Genomic DNA, 16,211 nt, shown 5'->3' on the forward strand with positions numbered 1-16,211 from the left:
CTTGGATCCCCGCTGAACCAAAGAAAGAGGGAGAGTTGTTGGGTCATGTCCTTCTGTAAAGGAAGAGAAAATTTGTCTTGGATGAATAATCAGAAAGGAAATCTTTCAACTTTGCATCGTTCTTATTTAACTAACATTTTCACTAAAATAAATAAGCATATGGTCTAAACAAAAAAATGGAGAAGTTGACATTTGAAAATGATAAAGTGCTTTGCAGTAACTGTGATTCAAAAATATACTGTTTTTTTAATAGAAGTTACCATTTATACAATGCGATTTTGTAATTATTCTTTTCAGTTTTCTCTGTCCAAATGGTAAATATTGCTACATTGTTTACTCAATTCTTTTTTCCTTCCGTTTTGAAAAAATAGGACTTTTAAACTCTATTTAAAAATGGAATAGTTGCACTCTTTAATATTTCTTTTTTTTCCTCTCTCTCCAAATTAAAAAAGTACGTGTTACACAGACTTATTTTTTTCTGTTCCATTTAAAGTTTTCTCCTCCCCGACTCATACTCCCATTCTTGTTGCTAATGAGTGTATCATCTAAAAATAGATATGTTCATCTTTCTATAATATTTTGTATCTTTCTAGATTGGAGGCCAGTGTAATTGTAAGAGACATGTGTCTGGCAGACAATGCAATCAGTGCCAGGAAGGATTCTACAATCTACAACAGTCAAACCCTGATGGCTGCAGTCCCTGTAACTGTAATACCTCTGGGACAGTCAATGGAGATATTACCTGTCACCAAAATTCAGGCCAGTGCAAGTGCAAAGCAAATGTTATTGGTATGTGCGATGCAAGAGTTTGGAGCCATTTTTCTTGTTGTCTCTGGAAATAAAACATACTTGATTTCTAAATGAAAAGTAGAGTAAACTTCTTTGCTGAAGGCAGATTATAAAAATGAATGAAATTAACTGTTGAAAAATTATTAATTTAATAATTCTATCAAACTACAGCTTGAAGCTTAGTTTAATCAACCCTTTAGAAGTTCCTTTACGGCATAGCTACATTAGTTTACATAGCTCCTTACTAATAAGCCACAGAAATAATGTAATTTGCTTACTGCATAGATGTTTCTTTTAGGAAATTAACACTTTTTCAAAATGTTTTATACTTAATGAGTTCTAAGCAAATCGTTTCCATGCTAGTTTTCTTAATAGACCAAAATAAATGGATTTTTTTCTCAAAATATTCTGTGCTACAGGGTCCTTTGTGATAAATCTGTCCATTTTTTTCTATTATATTTCTTTGAACTGTTCCTATGAAATGCAAAATAAGTCAACATAATTCCACAGATCATGTACATAGCTAGGGTTAGTTATCAAGGGCCACATAATTTTAATTTTGTAATTCAATGCCAAGCTGATTATAATAAACTGCTACCTTCTGTGTTATTTATCATTTTTTTTACAAGACGTGCTTTTTTGTTTGTTACTCCCACAGGTATTTTTCAGAAATTAGATTTGATTATAGCAATTTATTACTTCCAGCATATTTGAGGGGAGCCACAGCCACATAAGGACAAAATTTATCAAGTGCCCAAAATACACAGTATATATAATACACTTTGAAATGTTGATGTATGGGAATATTATGCAAGGAGAATTTCCTGATAAAGTGAGCCTTGCATGGTAACTGTACATGTCTCGGACTATACGTGTGCCTCAAAAAAAAAAAAAAAAATTGCTTTCTGCTTTGTTATTAACACAATTAGTAATCTGTTTTTTCTTTAGCTAACCATGGCTGTGGGTCATATTAACAACATTCAAGCATATGTTAATTCATAAGTCTCACTGACTTGTGGATATTGACTTATTTGTAGTATTGTGAGTTTTTGTTTCTTCTTTCTTCTAATTTCCAAAAGCAAATACAAAGTAACAACAAATAATGGAAATAACTCTAAACAGACGTAAGCCTGAACCGTTTCTGTCCTCTTCCCTGTGGAATGCCAAGTACCTATGTTTTCCATACGATAAAAGGGGTGCTAAGAGTAAAATATTACCTCTGTGCATCTTAAAACCACTCTCCCCATTCGATGAAAAGGACTTCAGAGTATTCTTAATTATATATTATTTGCCTGCATTTCATGTTTGCATCTGCGAAAACCTTTCTTAACTCAGTGGGAGTCTGGTACGGAAGAAATGCACAGTCTGGTTCTGACGCCTTCAATTGTCTACACATTACTTTAAATGTTTTCCCCCTTTGAAAACAAGAATAATTATTTTTATTTCCACTGAAATAGTAATGCAAAAGAGGTGTAAGTCTACGCGCTCTGCAGATTTATCTGTAACTGTGATGGGGGACTGTAGTTATGCAAGTGTGTGTTTGCAGGATAAAGACCTAGTTCTTTCCAGACTGGATTCTCTTTTTTTTGTTTTCCAAACCAAGTGTAAATAAGCTTCTGTGTATTGGAACGTGCGCAGCAAACTTTAACAAAGCGCTTTCCTCCTTGGATTTCTAAATTGGTTTTTAGAGCAATCTGTCTATTGCCATTTTATCTATTTAAACAAACACGATAACAGAAAAATGCGACTATGGGCTGCGGTGTTATGAAACACGAACTGTTAGAGTTAACACAACTGTTAAATCTTACTAATGATTCTATCACCAGTAAAATACATTAGCACCAATAATTTTATTAAAGTAGGTCATTCATCTAGAATAAAAAGGTAGAAGAATGTGAATTAAATGCCAAGCGTGCTAACTCCCCTGTACTTGTTAACATTGAATGTGATGCCCTGTAGGCCTTCCTCAGTATCGTTAGGAATAGATTACCTGTCAGGAATATGTATGGCATATTCAAATAAGCACTGCGCATATTTTTAAAACTGATATGATATGAATCCATGTAGACCAATTTTAATAGTTCAAAATGAGTCATAATTCTTGTTAACAATACAGTTATTTTTAAAATTTGCAGCAATAGTGGTCCTTTTTTATTTTCCTTATTGAAATTAAATGATATGCCTTAGGTGAGTCATTCATCACTGTTAAAGGAACTTGCCTTCTGTTGGAGTTTTTGAGTTTTTATCCATATGTATAATGCATTTCCTACCATTTTTAGTTCTATTTTTCTACCGGTAAGTTGCTAGATGTATTTTTATATTTTTTTAAAGGATGACAACATTTTGCTAGAACACTGTATTTATATTTTTCTGTATGCGACAATTAAGCGGTGGCTTCATAGTGAACGATTTTCCATTGCAAGGGAAAATACATAACTGTGAATTTGCATTTCTCATATAATAATCTAGTTTGCTTTCTTGTAATGCACATTTTATAAACTAAAATAAAAATGCCATCCCTTGGGGCAGGGATAAAGCATGCGATGACTTTGAAAACAAAGCTAATAAAACTGCAGGATGAAGTATGAAGAACACAGTTTAGATTTTAATGTACTGCAGGAGTTAACTAAATCATACATTTAGATAAAAAAATATTTCATGTTTTCTGCTTTCAGTGAGGCCTAACAATAAACACTAACATAAATGTAGTCAGTGTTAAAACTGAAATACAGTGTTAAGTAAATCATTCATCGTAATTAGTCTAACTTGTGTTGTCCTAGAGTACAGGTAATGTTTTTAATATAATATATAAACCTGTTGTCAGAACAGATTGAGAGCCCAGTGCAATTCCCTGTATATTGCATTTCTACAATATAGGGTGAAGAGTTCACCGAAGCATTGATTGTGCAACAGGTGCTGTTCTGGGGGACAAAGAGATTAATTCTGGTTTGTCTTAGAGATGTTACAAAGAATGTCTTGCAGAAGTATCTTAAATTGTGTTGAGAATCCAGCAGAAACGCATCGCTTCTGAAACAAATTGGAAAAGTAAACAGACTTTGGGGATGCCGCTGTTATTCAATTGATTTGTTCACCCCTCTCTTTCCTGTTAATTATGATGGTGAAGAATATTAGTCCTTTCCTTTCTTTCTTTTTTTTTTTTAAGTGTAGTATACTTATCCCTTTTTTTTTTTTTTTCTAAAAATAGAAATTAATAGCTTTTCAGCTTTTTTTATTAATACCTTTTCCCTTTTCAGGTCTTAGGTGTGATAGCTGCAATTTTGGATTTAAAGCTCTCAGATATTCTAATGAAGATGGATGTGAGCCGTGTTGGTGCAACAGCCACGGCTCAGTGAACCAATTCTGCAACCCTCTCTCCGGGCAGTGCAATTGCAAAGAACGAGTGAAAGGGCTTCACTGTGACACCTGCATGGACAACTTCTACGGGCTGGATGTAACGGGTTGTAAGGCTTGTGAATGTAACGTCGCAGGGTCGTTTTCTGGAACCGTGTGCGATGCAAAGACGGGGCAGTGTGCCTGTAAACCAAATATCGGAGGAAGACAATGCGACGAATGCCTAGACGGCTACCACAAAGCCCAGGAAAGTCATTCCTTTGTTTGTCTGCCGTGTAACTGCGATAAGGCGGGTACAGTAAATGGCTCTGTGCTTTGTGACAAATCCACAGGACAGTGTCCTTGCAAAGCTGGTGTAACTGGCCGTCGGTGCAGTCAGTGCATGCTTCATACGTACAACCTCAGCATGAGCAACCTCCTCGGCTGCCAGCATTGCGGCTGTGACGCTCTGGGCACGTTGGCAGGAACAGTTTGTGACCACGTTTCTGGACAGTGTGTCTGTTTGCCTCAGCGTCAGGGGAGAAGGTGTAATGAGTGTAAACCAGGTAAGGAAACCGGAAGACAATCTGTTTTATGTAGTAAGCTTTGCTTTGGTGGGTATTGGTGTAGTTCTTACAGTTTTTAACAAGTGTTTACACAGCTTCATGTCTGACATCTCTGACTTACGTTATTAATTATTTTTCCACTTCTTCCTAACTGTGTGAGTGAGAAGGAAATATTAACGGCCTGATCACCATCAAATATTTATTCTATTGCCAGACATTGTATAATTTCTGTCATTACTGCAGTTTCAACATGTCCAAAATAAGGTTAGGGCCTAGTTCTTCTAGGTATTATGCAAATATACGAATCGTCATGGCCCGTTCACTGAATAGGAGGTAAACTAGCATAGTTTGATGAACAGCAGCTATCCTCGTAATGAAAAATGTGGATTTGGAAGGCCAAGTGCAAGCTCTTCAGGAAAGGCACCGCATGCATAAAGCTGAGCGTGGCAAGATGGTTGCTTAAACTTTGGTTTAAGCGAGATGGTACGGAGATGGTTGCTTAAATTTTGATGAGGCTGGCAAACATGCCACTGAAAAGCATTCACCTGCCTTGCTCTGTTGAGGAAGTGCTGGCTTTCGCAAGAACTGCTTACAGTTCAGCCCTACCAAGAGGTAATAATGCAGTTGCTATGTACCAGTTCAAGATGTTGTACCATGTTACTATAAACAGCGTTTAAATGTTCATTGTAAGTGGGAAGCTCTGTAGTCACACTTTAATGTTTTTGTTTTAAAAAGGAGGTGGGTAAAGTGAATCTATAGGTAATATTAACCTACCCTTAGTAATAATATTAAACAGATAGATTTAGTTCAAGTTAAATACATATGCAATTTATTAAAGAAGCAGGTCACATTAAACGGTACATTATAGCTCCATTGGTTTTAATATGCCATTCAATAATTTGAACAGAGGTTAAAAAAGCTGCTTAACCTCCATTAAGTATTTTTAAAAATACTTTCATTTAAATTATTTTAGGTACATATACTAATAAATAAGGCAGTGTTCTGTTTTTCTTGGTTCCTCCTCCAGTGCTATTTGACCTGCTAACCCTCTACAACAGCCACTTAATCAGAGATCGGCAGAGGAGTGATGTCAAGGCTTCCCGAGTCAGTGACCGCCCTTGTCCTTGAAAAAGGAAGGCCAGGGTTTATGCAGAACTAAATGGTTTAAAAAGGTTTAATTGATAGTATGAACAGATTGGTATGTAGAAAAGCTTGCATGGCACTCAAAGGAATAATTCCACAATAGTTCCTGTTAAAAAAAAAAACAAACATCAAAAAATAATCTTGCTGTAAGAATTATTTTTACATTTTCTAAGTAATAGGTATAAGCATGTATGTGCTGAACACTGAGCTCTTCTACAGGTGAAAGTGTAAATCCTTATAACTGTAAAAGCGTTGTATGGCTCTTAGTGTAGCACAGCGTACTAAGGTACTCTCACTGACACTTTAGTGTTGATGCCAGTGTGAGCTCACTGACATTTAATGTATCTCTCTTTTATATAAATATTCTTTTTTAGTCTGTTCCAAGGGAGAGTTTTCTATAAAACAGGGATGGGTATAACCTGCTAGTAATACTGGTATTAAGTCATAAAAGTATGGAAGAATTTAATTGGTTTCAAGTACTCTAAACATGTCCTATGGCTTTGCCTTGGGGCAAAGATAAGAAAACATACTCCAAGTGTATAAGTAACCAATACAGCCTAATTAAGACCACATAATTAATAATTAAAACTGGCAGCCCTAAAAACATACTGAGAACTTCTGAGGCTGTTGGGACGTTTCCACTCTGTGGTCCAAGTTTCCTTAGTGGAATACAGGTAATTTTTTTTTTTTTTTTTTTTAAAAAAAAAAACCCTCTGTGTAATTAAAAATCTGGTATAGTTAGTGGTATTTAAAATAATGTCCTATTGTAGCACAAATTTGGTGTGCTTTGATAAGATTTGAGAGGTTTCCAAAAGTTATCAACATTTTAATGCAGGAAGAGTTGCCAATGGAAAAAAAATTCAAACTGGATGTAACTTCTGGAAATTATTTTACTGTCACTTTTTTTTAAATAAACCCTCTTTCCAGAGCATTCAGCCATGTGTTTCATGTATTAGGCTGTATCCATGACCTGCTGTCTTCCAGTTTGTTCTCATACAAGTAACATTCTTGGTAGATTTCTGTGCATTTAATTTTTTTTTTTAAAACTAATGGTGTATGCAAAGAGAGACACACTTGATCTTAACATGAGATCAAATGACAGAGAAGTTTTACCTTATCAATTTCCTTTAGAGGTGTCGTAGGTTGCAGTGGTAGAAAACAGATCTTTTCAGCCCCTAAACAGTTGTGAACTCTTTGGCTGTTTGTCCCTGCCTTGTTCTGGGACTGTGTTGCCACACCGACTGGGATTTGTACCATACAGATCCTGTTCAACACAGGTCTTGGATCCTGTTATGAAAGAAGCAAAGCTGTTTAAAAAAACCCAACAGTACGTAGGACGGAAAAGTAGTAAAACAGCATGTAGGATGTGTGGCCAGGCACCAATACTGAGTATTTGTGTATGTACTGCCTCTCTTCTTGGCCAGAAAAACGTGAAGTATGTTATGACAACATTATTGGTGGTGGTAACAGTACGTTTTGAAGGACAGACTGTGGTTAAGACGTGAGCATAACCGCCATAGTTGGTAAGGATGTAAAAGTGCTAAGGAATTGTTCGGGTGTTCCTTTTCTGTGAGCTATACAGTAGGAGAAATAATAAGAGTGTGATTGAAAAAGGAAGCTGAATACTTAGCTATGACTTTCATTCTTCCTTTTGAAGAGTATGTTTGATTGACAAATGTGATCAGTTATGGTTGAATTGGAAAAAAATCTGAAAAAGAATAAGCATAATACTAGTTATATACGTAGATCTTGTAGAGATTTGCAGTGGCTGTCTGAAAATTGGAAATTGGCTCTATTATACAACAGTGGATCCTTCATAAAGCAACTTTTATGAGCCCTTCTAACCTTGCTGTAAATTAAGCTTGCATTAAGTTGTTTCTTATTCTTTCCTGCCAAATTCTAGGTGGTGGAAGTAAATAATAAAAGTGGTTATAACAAACAGTGTGAATTTTCAATCCAGTGTCTCTTCTCTTTTAGCTACATTTAATCATGTTAATTTACTTATAAATTAGATGGGGGAAGGACTTTCTCCCATTTCCCTATCCCTCACTTTTACTTTAAAATTTTTTTTTACTTGCTACGTCTGAAAAGAAATAATAATAATTGTGGCAGTATCCAGAAACGTAGTTAAAATTGTAGAGCATTTCCAAAAGATTATTATAAAAAATATCATACCAAATCCTTCAGTGCTCTACAGTGGTTTAGGTGGTATGACATTAGGAAAGCCAGGGTGTTTAACATTAAGGTATAGATTCTTTATAATTATGAATTTCACTGCTATGACAAAAACAATCCACGCTGTAGTGATTGATCCGGCTCAGCTAAAATAGATTTATTTTCTGGAGAGCTGCTTATTTACCCACTGAAGTCTTTCCTCAGACATTAGTTTCATGCAAAATTTCAGATGGACGAGGATCTAGCTTAGCCTGAGTGCTTATCATTTACTGCCACTATAAACTGGGTCCTGAAGAAGTGCTTTGACCTTCTGCAGGAGTCCAGGCTTAAACTTGTTTCCTATCTTCCTGTTACGTTCTTTGAGTGGAGTCGTTCATTGTGCTCAAGAGTGACATTGCTGGGAAATGGTCTCCTCTATTTATGCACAGGATGGGCACTGTACTGCACAGACAACTGCAGCATGAGATAATACATGCTGCCTCACTAATAACTTCAAGCTATTCAGTCTCTGTGGTGGCTCAGTTCGGGGCCTCTCTGGAATAAAGTGCCAACAGCATGGTTTTTTATGATGCGAATGTATGTTAACTGGAGACTGATATCACTTCACTGTCCACTTGAGATTTATCTCACTGAGGACCAGAGGCTAAACTTGAACAAAGATTTGAGCAGTAAAATTCTAATGTTTTCAATTTGTTTAGTTCCTCTGCTATTTGGATATGAGCTCACAGCGCAACACAGCCTCAAAGACGGAGAATACCACCCTAGGGGTGTATATATGAAGCTATCTATTGTAAGACAAAATAAATAATAAGGCCTTGGGCAATATGACATGTTCCAATACAATTTGGGGCTCTTTATTATAAAGCAGGACATCAGGAAGTTATTGGACAGTGAAAAAGATTCAGTAACCAAGAACATGACTAACAAGAAGCTGATTGAACTTTATTTGGAGAGGGAAAGTATCTGAGAAGTCTGTGCAAATACCGTGTATCTGCGTAATGGTTGAAACTTTTCTATTGAAGTTGTGAAATAATAATTAAGAGTAACCAGCTGACAGAGATAGAAATTTCTGCAAGTGGCCCTATCTTAGGATTGGTGTTCAAAGACGGGTACTTCCCGTTGACTAGTGCCGGTTAACATTGTGGCACCGTCATAATTTACAGATCTCTCATACATTGCTACATTTTTAATAAACTGTACCACTCCAAAAAAAACCCCAACCAAACAAAAACAAAACAAAACACACAAAAATAGAGCAGATAGAAAAGAAGGTAGTAGGAATGGAAGAAGTCCATACCTAGCAAAATACATTATGCAAGTGGTACAGCATCATGGGGTTGTTCAGCCTGGAGAGGAGAAGACTTTGGGGAGACCTTATAGCAGCTTTCCAGTATCTGAAGGGGGCCTACAAGAAAGCTGCAGAGTGACTTTTTACAAGGGCATGTAATGTTAGGATGAGGGGTAATGGCTTCAAACTGGAAGAGGGTAAATTTAGATTAGATATTAGGAGGAAATTTTTCACTCTGAGGGTAGTGAGGCACTGGAGCAAATTGCCCGGGGAAATTGTGCATGCCCCATCCCTGAAGTGTTCAAGGCCGGGCTGGGTGGGGCTTTGAGCAACCTGGTCTAGTGGAAGGTGTCCCTGCCCATGGCAGGGGGGTTGGAACTAGATGATCTTTAAGGTCCCTTCCAACATAAACCATTCTAAATCATTAAAAAAAATGCATGTATAAGCTCTTTTTTTGTGGAATTTCAGGTGAGGCTGTGAATAATGGGTAAGTTCTTCAATGACCAGATTACAGGTGTGTAAACTCTATCTGACTGTATTTAATCAGTAATGTGTTAGAGACATGCATAGATAAAGATTGCTTGTGAAGGCAATAGGATGAAAGGTACTATAGCAGAAGCATACCAAATATACTGTGGGGAAGGTGAAGTGAATGCTCCAGTTCATAACTGGAAATAATACAGGAACAGAAGGATAGGATTCAGAATGAAAGCTTTTTAATAGCAGATCAATAACTTTTTTGTCATCAATTTATTAGTTTCTGTAAAAGTATTTGAGTAGGATACAAGCTCTATGCTGAGGAGGATTAAAATATAAATTTTGCATAGACACGGGAAGGCTCATCGAATGTAGTTTTTCCCTAAAACACATCCTCATGTTTCAAGGATTAAGCTGACCACTGGTTGAGAAAGATTAAGAGCCTTTCTTAAGAAAATATATGCATTTCTTGCATTTTGCAGCTGGCCATTGTCAGAGATGAGATCCCAGACTAGAATGGACAAATGTCTGTTCTCATATGTTACATTTTTATGTTTCTTCTACTTGTGGTGCATTCGTTAGTACCTCTCATGTCCTTGGGTCTTTGCTTTCCCCACAGTTAGTGTACTCCACCTATTTTGCATTTGGTCTGTCTAAACTAAAGTCTGAAGAGAGAGAATAAAAGAAAAATCAGAGTTGGTGACTGGAGGATGAATAATAGCTTTGCAAAGTGTCGATGAGAAGATTTAGAAGCACAGCTCTGCAGGAGGACTATATTGCTTTATTTGAGTTGATGTGTGTGTTACCTAAGCTTTGGTTCTGTTGTTTTAGCCCCAATTATACACAAGTTTATAATAACTTACTGTGTTCACTTTTTACATATTGTCTGTTCTGAAAATACCCTTCTCTTCCAGGTTTTTATTTTTCTCCATCCAGTGTCACTGGCTGTCTGCCATGCCTGTGCCACATTGCTGGTTCGGTGAATCAGATCTGCGATAAACTAACTGGCCAATGTATTTGCCAAGACACCTCTGTAACAGGACAGACATGTGAACGTTGCAAAGAACATTATTTTGGATTTGACTCTGTCACAGGGAGGTGAGTGTTTCTTTATTACAGGTCATTTACAACCTCCTCATTATATTTTTCTGATAGTAGCTCATTCAAAGGTTTAGTGACAATGAAAAGATGTGCTCTAGTTACATTAATCCTCTTTGAATTCATGTGTGTGCTCTGTATAACGTGTGGTACGTTATTCAAACCTCTGTGCTCCCATGAGCTGAAGGAAATAGAAGTTTTTCCCCAGATAAGTGGAATACAATGTATTGTATTGTAGAGAAACCCCATGAAAGCTGTATAATGCTAATGCTATCTAATTTATAGCTATTTGGTAATTGTTTCTCTACGTTTCCTTTGCATCTTTAGTAAGATGTGTTGGTTTCTGGGGTGTTAATCATTGACTATACAGGTAATGTGCCGTTCTTATAAGCAGTGAATGCTTTTGAAGATCTTGGGAGGATATTTTAGTGGAAAAAGAAGTGTAAAAAAATTACAGATACCCCTATCTTTCAAAATTTCTTTTAGCAGCAGCAGTAGAAATACTCACAGCACCTTTCCTCTTAAAAGTCTGTTTTTCTGAAGCAGTGTATTCTTTTTCAGCATTTAGTTATGTGCCATGGGGTAAATTGTTTATCTAATGTAGCCTGGGGCCTCTAGGTACACTGAAATTATATTCATATATTCCCTGGAACGTAAGGGGGAAAAAGGTATGTATAGGTAGTGCATTGTTATTCCAACTATTGCTCTATCTTTCTTTTCCAGGATCCCCTTTCTTGCTTAATCCCCACAATCTCAATTTCCTTTTAAATATCGTCCAGAAAGATTGTACAGCTCTAAAGCTATCATATTTTCAAGCAGACTGATGATGTTAAACTGTTTTGTTATATTTAGTATTTTTGCCTTTGAAAAAAAAAAAAAACACAGGCAGAAGCATTCTCCTCCCCGTGCTGCTTTTTTCCCCAGACAGTGTGGGGTAGACATGCTTTTAGGCAGTGATTATCAGTGCAGTCTTGCATATATTTGACATTATTCTGCAGATTTTTCACTTTAACTTTTATGTTACTGTCACTCATTAGGAGATTTTTAAAATTATTTTTTACTGTTGCGGGTCACAGAGGCATCTGCTAATGGCTATAAAGTAATTTGTAGGAGTAAGGACTTCCTATTTGCACTTCCTGTCATTTCTAATGGTAAGGAATAAAATGTGTGTAATAATAAAGTTCCCTTTTAAATATATTTTCCTTATTATTAATCATCTTTTTTTTTTAACTTGGAATAGATTTTTTTTTTTTTTCCCCCTTCTCAGCTCTAGCAGGTGATGGAGAGGTTTGTGTCTGTATTAAGCAATAGCCTTCAAGAACTAGATATTGGCCTTCAATTACCTGCATTTTGTGCTGTCTTCTGACATTCAAAATGTGGAAATACCTAGAATTATCTAGATCCAGATCTTGTTGTAAAGACAGAAAGTTTTTACAGTTCTGGAATTTGAATCAGAGTTGGCTTTAATGCCTTAATACTACTTAATCCTCATGACAGTACTGAAGACTGCTCCGGTAGTACATTAACATGATTAAGTTGTGTTGCATATGCTTGGCTTCCTTTTGGTTATCATCTACTTGGGGCAATGCACCTCTGTTCCTCAGGCGGAAACATTTATCCACTGAAAATGATAATCCAAGTCTTTATTTGTTAATCTGTTTTAATCCATTTCTTTAACTGTGAATATCTTCTTGAAAAGAGTAATGTGCTTTTTCTTTCTCTATAAAGTTGCCAAGTCATTTAAACCATCCCTGCTTCAAGTGTCTTTTAAGGACTCTGTGGTTACAGAATAAAAAGGGTATGAGCTGTCTGTAGTGCCAAAGATGTAACTGTCTTGGCACAGTAGTGGAAAAGAAGCAAAAGTTGTGACAGAGACTGTGAGGCTTTAAAATTCTCCCACTCTGAGGAATGTATACGTGAGCTGATATATTTTGTGACGTTTTTGAGATAAAACACAAACTCCTTTTTTTTTTTTTTTTTTAAATGAATTTCAGCTTATCAAGCAGAAAAATTTCCTTGGCAATTAGAGAATCAGAAATACTGGGTGTTTGCAGTGGTCTGAACAGATCTGTAATCGTTATGGGCATTGGTACATATTTGAAATACTTTACCTCTGTATTGTTTACTATAATGAACTGGTCAATGAACATCACAAATTGTTTATCTATATATATATGTCTTGACAGATTACTGTTTATGAAATCCATTTAGCAAGTGAGGTTTTCCCATAAGGATGAAAAATGAAGATTTTAAACAGATTGCTGGAGAGGCTCTAACTGCACCTAGAGAGTCAATGTAATAAAGGTTTCTCTATATTAATATTACAAAAACCATTTATCCTCACAAAATCAATACTGCAATTCATCTTGGCCTGACATTTCTCTTTCCATGTTTTAAAAGTCTGTTTTCCTTGATTGTATATAATTCTGTTTCAATAAACCAGTAGCATTTGACAAGAGTGCCGAAAAGTTTCAAAGAATTAGTTACTTTTTTAAAAAGCCTTAATTGACTGAATCCTGAATGCTGACTGAAAAGCATGAACTGTGCATAGCAACAAAGCCAGTGTTAGCGTTCTGCGGTTCAGGAAAATGATGCGTGTGATGAGCCAAATGCAACGCGCAATCCTCTGGAACAAAGTAGGGTGACGTGTATGCTGTTGTTTGCAGGATCTGGAGCCTGATTCAGTATAGGTGGAGGTAGGGAGCCTGCGCTTTTCCTAGGAGAAAATGCAACAAGCAGAAAGCAGCAGCCCCACCCTGCCAGGCACTGAGAACTATTGCTGTGGCTGTACGTGTATGAGAGTTTGATTGTCTCGTGTGTGAATGATAATGAAAACTGGAATACTCAGGGGGCCCGTATTCATAAGAGGTGCCGTAATATACGGGAGCAGTAAGAGAAGCTTGTCTTCTACTGCTTGTCTACTGAGACAGTTTTGTTAACACCCCCCCCCCCCCCCCCAAATATGTACTAAATATGTACGTGTAATGAAATTATGAAATAATAAATTACTGCCTTACTGAGCAAATAATTCTGTCTTCATTTTTTCTCTAACTAAAGTGTTTTTTTTTTCAGTCATGACATTTAAATAGTCTAAACAAAACCTCTGTTTGAAGGGGGATTTGGATGCACTGTCTACAGATGAAAAGACTTAATACAGTTTGAAAAAATTGCCCTTTTCTCTTGACTATAAAAGAGAGCAAACTACAGTATAGTGGTTTCCAAGAGAGAATGTATTTTATTTATTCCCAAAAGGATATTAGTCCATAAAACAAATTTGCAGCTTATTTTGCAGCTTTAGCTTTTATCAGCCTTTTTAAGGGTGTTGAATGATTACCCAGGAGATCACACAGCACGAGCTGCTGTAAAGGAACTCTAATACAGAGAGCTCCATGATGGGCAGAAAATGTATGTGAAGAGTTTTCTTAAACTTGTTTAAAAATCTGTCACATTTAATGTCTATTTCACTGATTATTGACCTGGATTTTAGTGTCCTAATGTGAAAACAGTTTCCACCCTCCCCTCCTCTCTCCCTTGCCTTAAAAAGCTGATACCTAAACCAAAACTGAACTCACTTTTAATATTCTGCCTTTGTATAGGTCGAAAGAGATAGAGCCAAGGTGATGGTGATGCCTGGGAAAATGGCAAAGTAACTCGTGTAAAGGCACCACCACCTATTTCCTTGGATCTGGTGAAACTGGCCAAGGAAAGACCAGCCAAATATCAATCAACAGCTTTTGTCTAGTCATAGGGTTAGCGGAGCAAAGAGGACGTGGCACGACTGTCTCTCCCTTGAGCTCCTCCAAGGTCTTTTTGCTGCTTCGTCACCTTGGGACCTGGCATCTGGAGTAATTGAAGATTCCCTCAAGGCTGATGTTGCTTATGAGTGAAGTGTAGATTTCCCAGTATGTTTTAGCTGCGCTGTACAGTTCCACATTTCTCCCACTCCACGTTTTTTTTTTTTTTTTCCAAATACTTTTGGTCTGCAGCAATTAAAATATAGTGAAATTAGAATCTAAAGTGAGAAGTTTTATTTGCCGTTGTTGACTTTGTTATGACTAATAATGGCGGTCTGTATCGCAACGGGCAGCATAACAGTATTTGCAGTAAGGGAAAAATTGATTTGCTTAACTTCTGAGGTGTTCCGAGTCTTTGAATATTTGCATAATCTGACATTGGTATCCCTGCTGTAAATGAATGTCAGTGGGGAAATAGTATATCAAGCGAAAAATAAGTTGATTGCTAGAGATTTCACATGCAAAAGCCAAAACATAAATTAATCCTGAAAGTACTCTACTGATGCCAGAGAGATTTACAGAACTGAAATGTGGCATTTGTGATACCAATGCCTTTAAATTTTATGTTCTTTTTTATCAAAAAAATAATTTCATTTACACATTTAATTAATTATTCTTTTTTGTTATTTTCAGTTTTGTCCATCAGGCTGCGACGAAAATATACTTTCTGTTATAACATTCATATTTCTGATATTTTGTTTTCTTTCACTGGTTTAATCTGAGTTTTTTTCTCCCAATTCTTGTCTACATTCATTCTCCTTTATTCGCAGCATGTTATTTTTTTTTTTTTTTTTCAACTTCAAGTTGCCTTTGTGGACAAGAAATTATTAATTGATTTCTTTTTCAACAAAAGCCTAGTTTCCTCTAAATTAGCAGGCTGCACATTTGGTGCAGAAACCTATGAAAACCGGTTACACATGTATCACTGAACTCTCCAGCTCTGCAAGGAAGGTTGTGTGAGTAAGCGCAGCAGGACCGAGTGCATAATGTGGTTATTACCAAACATTATTATCCAGTTTGTCTATGAATCAATATATATAAAAGCTCTTTAAATTCTAAGCGGTTTTTATCTAAATTAGAATATTATTCTGGCGCTTGAGATGTTAATGTTTATTTTTATAATGAGCACCTTTTTTTTGTAAGTTACTTTTTTTTATCAGGCTAATAGATTTTTCTACTGAGACTCAGGCTACTGAACTGTTTATGATTTTTTAATTACGTTACCCAAGAATCTTTTAAACAAAACCCTACTGTGCTTAACTGGAGTGTTAATGTGTTTTGATCACTTCCTTGATTTGTTTTTGTTTGTAGATGTCAGCACTGTAATTGTCATCCTGCAGGAGCCATTAGTGGGACTTGTCATCTTGTAACTGGACAGTGTGTTTGTAAACCATTTGTAACTGGCTTGAAATGTGACAACTGTGTTCCCGATGCTAGTAATTTGGATGTCCGCAACCTATTTGGCTGCAGTAAAAGTAAGTGGGTGTTAGGTCTTAAAAGCATATCTTTCAAATTAATGTTTTTTTATCGATTTAGTGAGTATTAAATTAG

General features: G+C 36.3%; 1 protein-coding gene across 1 annotated transcript in view; it reads left to right on the forward strand.

The window, feature by feature from the left end:
* Positions 1-16,211, forward strand: part of USH2A (usherin) — a gene marked incomplete at its 3' end in the record, with an annotated part of 409,152 nt that overhangs the window by 66,802 nt on the left and 326,139 nt on the right. Inside the window, exons 11-14 of the mRNA XM_082480510.1 lie at positions 594-789; positions 4,044-4,685; positions 10,683-10,866; positions 15,972-16,135. Of these exons, the coding sequence (XP_082336636.1) occupies positions 594-789; positions 4,044-4,685; positions 10,683-10,866; positions 15,972-16,135 (1,186 nt within the window). The remainder of the gene's footprint in view (positions 1-593; positions 790-4,043; positions 4,686-10,682; positions 10,867-15,971; positions 16,136-16,211) is intronic.

Source organism: Vanellus vanellus, assembly GCF_965231255.1.
Source record: "Vanellus vanellus genome assembly, chromosome: 3".
NCBI lineage: Eukaryota > Metazoa > Chordata > Aves > Charadriiformes > Charadriidae > Vanellus > Vanellus vanellus.